The sequence below is a fragment of the Pollachius pollachius genome, assembly GCF_949987615.1.
Source record: "Pollachius pollachius genome assembly, chromosome: 13".
Lineage (NCBI taxonomy): Eukaryota > Metazoa > Chordata > Actinopteri > Gadiformes > Gadidae > Pollachius > Pollachius pollachius.
This window is the reverse complement of record NC_136946.1, coordinates 2222660-2233764: the sequence shown is the minus strand read 5'-3', so window position 1 is coordinate 2233764 and position 11105 is coordinate 2222660. Positions and strand designations below refer to the sequence as shown.

General features: G+C 45.0%; 1 protein-coding gene across 2 annotated transcripts in view; it reads right to left on the bottom strand.

The window, feature by feature from the left end:
• Positions 1–2532: 2532 nt before the first annotated feature.
• vps45 (vacuolar protein sorting 45 homolog) overlaps positions 2533–11105 on the bottom strand; it is a 14048-nt gene continuing 5475 nt past the window's right edge. The window contains exons 10-15 of one of the 2 annotated variants that reach the window (XM_079749809.1): positions 10184–10351; positions 9063–9218; positions 8491–8598; positions 7937–8058; positions 4639–4770; positions 2533–2748 (exon numbers count right to left, since the gene is read on the bottom strand). In XM_079749809.1, the coding sequence (XP_079605935.1) occupies positions 2670–2748; positions 4639–4770; positions 7937–8058; positions 8491–8598; positions 9063–9218; positions 10184–10351 (765 nt within the window). In that variant the 3' untranslated portion in view covers positions 2533–2669. Of the gene's footprint in view, positions 2749–4638; positions 4771–7936; positions 8059–8490; positions 8599–9062; positions 9222–10183; positions 10352–11105 lie in introns of both variants that reach the window. The other variant, XM_079749808.1, reaches the window with a different exon arrangement.

Below are 11105 nucleotides of genomic sequence, written 5' to 3'. Positions count from 1 at the left end.
GTCACTGTTTGGCAAGTCCCAAGTAAGTCCCAAGTCTTAGCAGTCCAGTCTGAGTCGAGTCCAAGTCAAAGTCCCAACCTTTTTCAAGTCTTGAACAAGTCACCATGTATTTTTACTTAATAATGTCATTATTAGGCTATTGATCATAATTTCAACATATCACTCTAATGTACAGTCATTTCTTATCAATACAGTTATAATATGTTCATTGTTTCTGTCTTCAAATGTGTTATGATATGCGCATGCGCCGAAATCTTAGGTTGTTAAAAGTAGCCCAATAGTGTGGGAAAACCGCCCAATCTGGCAACACTGCTGAACGTCCTCACCTCCAGCGTCAACGTAAATCTATGAGACCAACTGAAACAAAGCCGATATGAAACTTAAACTGTGATTCTGAAGAAAGCATAAATGATATCGAAATTCAGTTTAGATTTTATTATATTGAAGATACGAGTGTGTAGATGTGTTAAATTTTTTGAACGAAGGTAAACGGTTGAACAATGATTTAGTTACGATGTCTTAAGTGTCAGAGGCTGGCCAGACGGCTTCAACGGGACCAACTCAAAACGCAGCCGATATGAAACTAAAACTGTTATTCTGAATAAAGTATAAACGATATCGAAATTTCGTTTTGATATTATTGAAGTGTAAATTTGTCTTCGCTCGCAGTTTTTTTTTTTCATCTTCACGGAAGTGAATGCGTCTTGGGTGTCTAGCCCTCTAGGCGGGAAATAGGTTAGATATCTAAAACAATAAATGTTTTTGACTCAAGACATGTCGAGTCATTACAAGTCAAAGAGGCAAAGTCCGAATCAAGTCTCAAGTCAATAGCAGTCTAGTCTAAGTCGAGTCGCAAGTCATGCGTTATTTTGTCAAGTCGAGTCTGAAGTCATCAAAATCATGACTCGAGTCTGACTCGAGTCCACATCTCTGTTAGTTTGTATATTATAGTATATCATAGTGTAATATATATATATATTTAAATTATAGTATATCATAGTGTAGCATGTATATTATAGTATATCATAGTGTAATATATATATTATAGTATATCATAGTGTAGTATGTATATTATAGTATATCATAGTGTAATATATATATTATAGTATATCATAGTGTAGTATGTATATTATAGTATATCATAGTGTAGTATGTATATTATAGTATATCATAGTGTAATATATATATATTATAGTATATCATAGTGTAATATATATATTATAGTATATGATGTGGTAGTATAACGGTGTAGAGGTCACCTCCTGTTCTGACAGAAGGAGGAGCTCTCCTCTATATTACAGTACATTCACCTCCTGGTCTGACAGGAGGAGGTGCTCCCCTCTATATTACAGTACATTCACCTCCTGGACTGACAGGAGGAGGTGCTCTCCTCTATATTACAGTACATTCACCTCCTGGTCTGACAGGAGGAGGTGCTCTCCTCTATATTACAGTACATTCACCTCCTGGTCTGACAGGAGGAGGTGCTCTCCTCTCAGCGAGACGAATCTGCTCCTCCACAGCTCCCTGAAGAGGCCCCGCCCGCAAAACCTCCTCAACCAACCAGCTTTCTCTGGGGGATGAAGGGGAGGAGCCGCAGCCTACACACACACACACACACACATATATATTTATATATAAATAATATATGCACACAGTGTATATATATATAGACATATATACTATATACACACACACAGTAAGGTGGACACAACTAAATAAATTAAATCATAATAGTAAATATTTTACCATTATGATTTTGTTTATTTTGTTGAAGCTGAAATTTTAAATGTCCGTTTTCATGCCAATAAAGCTTTTTGATTCTTCAATCTTGAGATTACAGACGCTTAATCCGCGGTGCGTCACGTGATCCTCAGACGCAGAAACCATCTGGGCGCGCGACGGATTACAAACATCAACACGCACGCGCATATCAATACGCACGCGCGGATTCTAACCTCGTCCGCGCGAAATAAAACAAAAGAAATCACGAGCGACACCAGCGACCCCCGCATCACGACCCCGACACACCGGTCCTACCGCCTCCCGGTGAGGTGACGCGCCTCCCGGGTCGCGGATCGGCTCACCTGCTGCTCCGCGCCCCGGGTCCTGGACAGGGTCTCCGACCGGCTCATCCTCCTCGCTCCAGCGGGAGATGCTCCGGTGATCGACCCAACCTCACGCGCTGTTCGGGATGAACCTCAGCTCGGGGCCTCCCCCCCTCTCCTCCACCCCCCCCGACTCGCTCCATCTCTCGCGCGCACAAACGCTTTATTCTCCGTAAATAACCCGACAGCGCCATCTACCGACCGCTAGGAGATTACACCGTCAGTGTGTGTGTTTGTGTGCGTGTGCGTGTATGTGTATGTGTATGTCTGTATGGGTCTGTGTCTGTATTTGTATGTGTGTGTGTGTGTGATTGTGATTATGTGTGTGTGTGTGTGTGTGTGTGGGTGTGTGTGTGTTTGTGGTTGTGATTAATCTACCAGCAGACTGTGCATTCTGTGTAATACTTTATTACATTAAAATAATCATACAAACACAACACAACAGAGAAGAAAGACTGACAATCAAATCATAACAAATCACAACATAACTTAATGATATCACAACACATACGTGTGTGTATGTGTGTGCGTGTGTGTGTGCGTGTGCATGTTTGTGTGTGTTCAGCGTCTGCTAAGGTTCCGTCCCTCTCCGGCTCTGTCGCTGATGTTGCCGGTCGTCATGGTTACCTCCTCGAGGAAGCTAGGACATAAGGTTAGGAGACAAGGTTAGGAGACAAGGTCAGCTGACCAAAGCCCTGGAAGGCCTCTGATTGGTCGATCCTCTCTGTAGGAGTTTAGGGTGAGTTTGTATGATCAAGGGTAGTACTAGTGAGTACTAGTACCTCCAGGTGCTGTGTACTGTGGTGAGTACTAGTGTGTACTGTGGTAGTACTAGTACCTGCTGGTGCTGTGTACTGTGGTGAGTACGGTAGTAGTTCTACTACCTCTTGGTGCTGTGTGCTGTAGTACTAGTGTGTACTAGTACCTCTTGGTGCTGTGTATAGTAGTACTAGTACCTCTTGGTGCTGTGTACTGTAATACTAGTGTGTACTAGTAACTCTTGGTGCTGTGTATTGTAGTACTAGTGTGTACTAGTACCTCTTGGTGCTGTGTATTGTAGTACTAGTGTGTACTAGTACCTCTTGGTGCTGTGTACTGTAGTACTAGTGAGTACTAGTACCTCTTGGTGCTGTGTATTGTAGTACTAGTGTGTACTAGTACCTCTTGGTGGTGTGTACTAGTACCTCTTGGTGCTGTGTATTGTAGCACTAGTGTGTACTAGTACCTCTTGGTGCTGTGTACTGTAGTACTAGTGTATACTAGTACCTCTTGGTGCTGTGTATTGTAGTACTAGTACCTCTTGGTGCTGTGTATTGTAGTACTAGTGAGTACTAGTACCTCTTGGTGCTGTGTATTGTAGTACTAGTACCTATTGGTGCTGTGTATTGTAGTACTAGTGTGTACTAGTACCTCTTGGGGCTGTGTATTGTAGTACTAGTGTGTACTAGTACCTCTTGGTGCTGTGTACTGTAGTACTAGTGTGTACTAGTACCTCTTGGTGCTGTGTACTGTAGTACTAGTGAGTACTAGTACCTCTTGGTGCTGTGTATTGTAGTACTAGTGTGTACTAGTACCTCTTGGTGGTGTGTACTAGTACCTCTTGGTGCTGTGTATTGTAGCACTAGTGTGTACTAGTACCTCTTGGTGCTGTGTACTGTAGTACTAGTGTATACTAGTACCTCTTGGTGCTGTGTATTGTAGTACTAGTACCTCTTGGTGCTGTGTATTGTAGTACTAGTGAGTACTAGTACCTCTTGGTGCTGTGTATTGTAGTACTAGTACCTATTGGTGCTGTGTATTGTAGTACTAGTGTGTACTAGTACCTCTTGGGGCTGTGTATTGTAGTACTAGTGTGTACTAGTACCTCTTGGTGCTGTGTACTGTAGTACTAGTGTGTACTAGTAGCTCTTGGTGCTGTGTATTGTAGTACTAGTGTGTACTAGTACCTCTTGGTGCTGTGTACTGTAGTACTAGTGAGTACTAGTACCTCTTGGTGCTGTGTATTGTAGTACTAGTGAGTACTAGTACCTCTTGGTGCTGTGTGTTGTAGTACTAGTGTGTACTAGTAGCTCTTGGTGCTGTGTATTGTAGTACTAGTGTGTACTAGTACCTCTTGGTGCTGTGTACTGTAGTACTAGTGTGTACTAGTACCTCTGGTGCTGTGTATTGTAGTACTAGTGTGTACTAGTACCTCTTGGTGCTGTGTACTGTAGTACTAGTGTGTACTAGTACCTCTTGGTGCTGTGTATTGTAGTACAAGTACCTCTTGGTGCTGTGTACTTTAGTACTAGTGTGTACTAGTACCTCTTGGTGCTGTGTATTGTAGTACTAGTGTATACTAGTACCTCTTGGTGCTATGTATTGTAGTACTAGTACCTCTTGGTGCTGTGTATTGTAATACAAGTACCTCTTGGTGCTGTGTATTGTAGTACTAGTGAGTACTACTACCTCGTGGTGCTGTGTACTGTAGTACTAGTGAGTACTAGTACCTCGTGGTGCTGTGTACTGTAGTACTAGTGAGTACTAGTACCTCTTGGTGCTGTGCACGGCGGTGCCCCCCAGGACGATACGGACCCCGGGCACCGAGCGGTTCAGGTTGTAGACGCAGAGCGCCTCCTCGTAGGTGGCCCCGCCCACCACGAACACCAGCACGTCCTGGGGCCTGGTACACATTATATATACATTATATACACTATATAAATACTACATATATACACCACGAACACCAGCACGTCCTGGGGCCTGGTACACATTATATATACATTATATACACTATATAAATACTACATATATACACCACGAACACCAGCACGTCCTGGGGCCTGGTACACATTATATATACATTATATACACTATATAAATACTACATATATACACCACGAACACCAGCACGTCCTGGGGCCTGGTACACATTATATATACATTATATACACTATATAAATACTACATATATACACCACGAACACCAGCACGTCCTGGGGCCTGGTACACATTATATATACATTATATACACTATATAAATACTACATATATACACCACGAACACCAGCACGTCCTGGGGCCTGGTACACATTATATATACATTATATACACTATATAAATACTACATATATACACACCACGAACACCAGCACGTCCTGGGGCCTGGTACACATTATATATACATTATATACACTATATAAATACTACATATATACACACCACGAACACCAGCACGTCCTGGGGCCTGGTACACATTATATATACATTATATACACTATATAAATACTACATATATACACCACGAACACCAGCACGTCCTGGGGCCTGGTACACATTATATATACATTATATACACTATATAAATACTACATATATACACACCACGAACACCAGCACGTCCTGGGGCCTGGTACACATTATATATACATTATACACACTAGATAAATACTATATACAGTGGGGCAAAAAAGTATTTAGTCAGCCACCAATTGTGCAAGTTCTCCCACGTAAAAAGACGAGAGAGGCCTGTAATTTTCATCATAGGTAAACCTCAGCTATGAGAGACAAAATGAAAAAAAAAAATCCAGAAAATCACATTGTCTGATTTTTTAAGAATTTATTTGCAAATTATGGTGGAAAATAAGTATTTGGTCACCTACAAACCAGCAAGATTTCTGGCTGGCACAGACCTGTAACTTCTTCTTTAAGAGGCTCCTCTGTCCTCCACTTGTTACCTGTATTAATGGCACCTGTTTGAACTCCTTATCAGTATAAAAGACACCTGTCCACAACCTCAAACAGTCACACTCCAAACTCCACTATGGCCAAGACCAAAGAGCTGTCAAAGGACACCAGAAACACAATTGTAGACCTGCACCAGGCTGAAAAGTCTGAATCTGCAATAGGTAAGCAGCTTGGTGTGAAGAAATCAACTGTGGGAGCAATAATTAGGAAATGGAATGCATACAAGACCACTGATAATCTCCCTCGATCTGGGGCTCCATGCAAGATCTCACCCTGTGGGGTCAAAATGATCACAAGAACGGTGAACAAAAATCCCAGAACCACACGGGGGGACCTAGTGAATGACCTCCTGAGAGCTGGGACCAAAGTAACAAAGGCTACCATCACTAACACACTACGCCGCCAGGGACTCAAATCCTGCAGTGCCAGACGTGTCCCCCAGCTAAAGCCAGTGCATGTCCGGGTCCGTTTGAAGTTTGCTAGAGAGCATTTGGATGATCCAGAACAGGGTTGGGAGAATGTCATATGGTCAGATGAAACCAAAATAGAACTTTTTGGTAAAAACTCAACTCGTCGTGTTTGGAGGAGAAAGAATGCTGAGTTGGATCCAAAGAACACCATACCTACAGTGAAGCATGGGGGTGGAAACATCATGCTTTGGGGCTGTTTTTCTGCCAAGGGACCAGGACGTCTGATCCGTGTGACGGAAAGAATGAATGGGGCCATGTATCGTGAGATTTTGAGTGAAAACCTCCTTCCATCAGCAAGGGCACTGAAGATGAAACGTGGCTGGGTCTTTCAGCATGACAATGACCCCAAACACACCGCCCGGGCAACGAAGGAGTGGCTTCTTAAGAAGCATTTCAAGGTCCTGGAGTGGCCTAGCCAGTCTCTCCAGATCTCAACCCCATAGAAAATCTTTGGAGGGAGTTGAAAGTCTGTGTTGCCCAGCAAAGGCCCAAAAACATCACTGCTCTAGAGGAGATCTGCATGGAGGAATGGGCCAAAATACCAGCAGCAGTGTGTGAAAACCTTGTAAAGACTTACAGAAAACGTTTGACCTCTGTCATTGCCAACAAAGGGCATGTAACAAAGTATTGAGATGACCTTTTGTTATTGACCAAATACTTATTTTCCACCATAATTTGCAAATAAATTCTTTAAAAATCAGACAATGTGATTTTCTAGATTTTCTTTTTCATTTTGTCTCTCATAGCTGAGGTATACCTATGATGACAATTACAGGCCTCTCTCATCTTTTTAAGTGGGAGAACTTGCACAATTGGTGGCTGACTAAATACTTTTTTGCCCCACTGTATATACACCACGAACACCAGCAGGTCCTGGGGCCTGGTACACATTATATATACATTATATACACTATATAAATACTATATATATACACCACCAACACCAGCACGTCCTGGGGCCTGGTACACATTATATATACATTATATACACTATATAAATACTATATATATACACTACCAACACCAGCACGTCCTGGGGCCTGGTACACATTATATATACATTATATACACTACATAAATACTATATATATACACCACCAACACCAGCACGTCCTGGGGCCTGGTACACATTATATATACATTATATACACTATATAAATACTATATATATACACCACGAACACCAGCACGTCCTGGGGCCTGGTACACATTATATATACATTATATACACTATATAAATACTATATATATACACTACCAACACCAGCACGTCCTGGGGCCTGGTACACATTATATATACATTATATACACTACATAAATACTATATATATACACCACCAACACCAGCACGTCCTGGGGCCTGGTACACATTATATATACATTATATACACTATATAAATACTATATATATACACCACGAACACCAGCACGTCCTGGGGCCTGGGGACACAATACACACATTATACATACTAAATACATTATGTATACACTACATAAATATATACACACTATATAAATAGTACCCTTATAATACCCCTAGGTGAGGTCCCCCAGGTGAGGGCCCCGAGGTGAGGGCCCCGAGGTGAGGGCCCCCAGGTGAGGGCCCCCAGGTGAGGGCCCCCAGGTGTGTACCTGTCTCGGAGGCTGCTGGCCCCCAGGTAGGGGAACAGTGCGTCTCTCAGCTTCCCCTTCACCAGCTGGTCCAGAGTGTCCTGCAGCAGAGGCTGGTGCTGCGTGTACACGTTCTCCACGCCCTAAAACACGCAAAGTACTGCATAAAACACACAAAGTACCACGCAAAGTACAACATAAAAACACGTTGACGCCCTAAAACATGCAAAGTACTACATAAAACAGACAAAGTACCACATAAATCACACAAAGTACCACATAAAACATGTTCACGCCCTAAAACATACAAAGTACTACATAAAACACACAACACCAGATAACACACATGATGTGCATACAGGATGTGTGTGTGTGATGTGTACAAGATGTGTGTTTGATGTGTGTGTATGTTGTGTGTGTGTGTGATCTGTACAGGATGTGTGTGTGATGTGTGTGTACATAGGGTGTGTGTGTGTGATGTGTGTATATGTTTTGTGTATGATGTGTGTATAACGTGTGTGGTACATTGTGTGTGTGTGTGTGAAGTGTGTATATGTTGTGTATATGTGTGTTACCTTGAGCCCCTTGAGGAACTGTTTGGTGATCGCCACGGCGTCCGTTGCCGTGACGAGGTCACTTCCTCTCACCCGCTTCCCCCCGTACTCCACCACACTGTGGACCATCTACACACACACACAAACACACACACAATAACACAAATATATAAACACAACAAATAGCAGTTTTTCTCTCTCTCTGCCTCTCCCTCTCTCTCTCTCTCTCTCTCTCTCTCTCTCTCTCTCCTCTCTCCCTCTCTCCCTCTCTCTCTCTCTCTCTCTCTCTCTCTCTCTCTCTCTCTCTCTCTCTCCCTCTCTCTCTCTCTCTCTCTCTCTCCCTCTCTCTCTCTCTCTCTCTCTCCTCTCTCTCTCTCTCTCTCTCTCTCCCTCTCTCCCTCTCTCTCCCTCCCTCTCCCTCTCCCTCTCCCTCTCCCTCTCCCTCTCTCTCTCTCTCTCTCTCTCTCTCTCTCTCTCTCTCTCCCTCTCTCCCTCTCTCTCTCTCTCTCTCTCTCCATCAATCAACCAATCAAACGTGCCGGACCGTCGGACGACAGGTGTGACCCCTGAGTGACCTCTGCGTGACCTCTGACCTTGCGGTACTTCTCGGACACGCCCCTCTTGGCGAGCTCCTCCATCATGGCGGGCAGCACGCTGTTGCTATGGCGCTCGTAGCGCAGGGCGTAGAGCATCACCAGGCGGACGGCGTCCAGCTCACACACCCCAGGGAGGCGGAGCAACCGGCGAACCTTCTGTACGGGGGGGGGGGGGGGGGGGTTAGTGTGTGGGCGTGTCTGTGTTTGTGTTTGTTGATGCGTTGTTTGTTGGTGTGTTTGTTGATGCGTTGTTTGTTGGTGTGTTTGTTGATGCGTTGTTTGTTGGTGTGTTTGTTGATGCGTTGTTTGTTGGTGTGTTTGTTGATGCGTTGTTTGTTGGTGTGTTTGTTGATGCGTTGTTTGTTGGTGTGTTCGTTGATGCGTTGTTTGTTGGTGTGTTTGTTGATGCGTTGTTTGTTGGTGTGTTTGTTGATGCGTTGTTTGTTGGTGTGTTCGTTGATGCGTTGTTTGTTGGTGTGTTCGTTGATGCGTTGTTTGTTGGTGTGTTTGTTGATGCGTTGTTTGTTGGTGTGTTCGTTGATGCGTTGTTTGTTGGTGTGTTTGTTGATGCGTTGTTTGTTGGTGTGTTCGTTGATGCGTTGTTTGTTGGTGTGTTCGTTGATGCGTTGTTTGTTGGTGTGTTCGTTGATGCGTTGTTTGTTGGTGTGTTTGTTGATGCGTTGTTTGTTGGTGTGTTTGTTGATGCGTTGTTTGTTGGTTTGTTTGTTGATGCGTTGTTTGTTGGTGTGTTTGTTGATGCGTTGTTTGTTGGTGTGTTTGTTGATGCGTTGTTTGTTGGTGTGTTGATGCGTTGTTTGTTGGTGTGTTCGTTGATGCGTTGTTTGTTGGTGTGTTGTTGCGCGTTGATGCATGTGCGTGTGCATGTGTGCGTGTGTGTGTGCGTGCGGGTTGATGTATGTGTGTGCATTTTGATGTGTTTGCGTGAATGTTGAAGTGTGCGTGTGTGTTGATGCGTGCGTGTTGATGCATGTGCATGTGTGTGCGTATTGATGTGCATGCGTGTTGGTGTGTGTGTGTGTGTGTGTGTGTGTGTGTGTGTGTGTGTGTGTGTGTGTGTGTGTGTGTGTGTGTGTGTCTGTGTGTGTGTGTGTGTGTACCTGCTGGGCGCTGGAGTGGTCGTTCTGGCAGGCCAGCTCCTGCTCCACCTCTGAGACCTCCATCAGCTGCCGCTCCGCCACCAGGCGGGACAGCTCCCCCACCACCGTCACGTGCTTCGACACCGCCCCCGACATCTTCTTGAACTGGGGGTAGCTGTCCACGAAGGCCTGGGGGCACAGGCCTCTGTCAGGTCCTCTGTTAGGACAGGCCTCCGTCAGGTCCTCTGTTAGGACAGGCCTCTGTCAGGTCCTCTGTTAGGACAGGCCTCCGTCAGGTCCTCTGTTAGGACAGGCCTCTGTCAGGTCCTCTGTTAGGACAGGCCTCCGTCAGGTCCTCTGTTAGGATAGGCCTCTGTCAGGTCCTCTGTTAGGACAGGCCTCCGTCAGGTCCTCTGTCCGGTCCTCTGGTAACACAGGCCTCCGTCAGGTCCTCTGTTAGGACAGGCCTCCGTCAGGTCCTCTGTCAGGTCCTCTGGTAACACAGGCCTCTGTCAGGTCCTCTGTTAGGTCCAGGCCTCTGTCAGGTCCTCTGTCAGGTCCTCTGGTAACACAGGCCTCTGTCAGGTCCTCTGGTAACACAGGCCTCTGTCAGGTCCTCTGTTAGGACAGGCCTCTGTCAGGTCCTCTGGTAACACAGGCCTCTGTCAGGTCCTCTGGTAACACAGGCCTCTGTCAGGTCTTCTGTTAGGACAGGCCTCTGTCAGGTCCTCTGTCAGGTCCTCTGGTAACACAGGCCTCTGTCAGGTCCTCTGTTAGGACAGGCCTCTGTCAGGTCCTCTGTCAGGTCCTCTGGTAACACAGGCCTCTGTCAGGTCCTCTGTCAGGTCCTCTGTTAGGACAGGCCTTTGTCAGGTCATCTGTTAGGACAGGCCTCTGTCAGGTCCTCTGTCAGGTACTCTGGTAACACAGGCCTCTGTCAGGT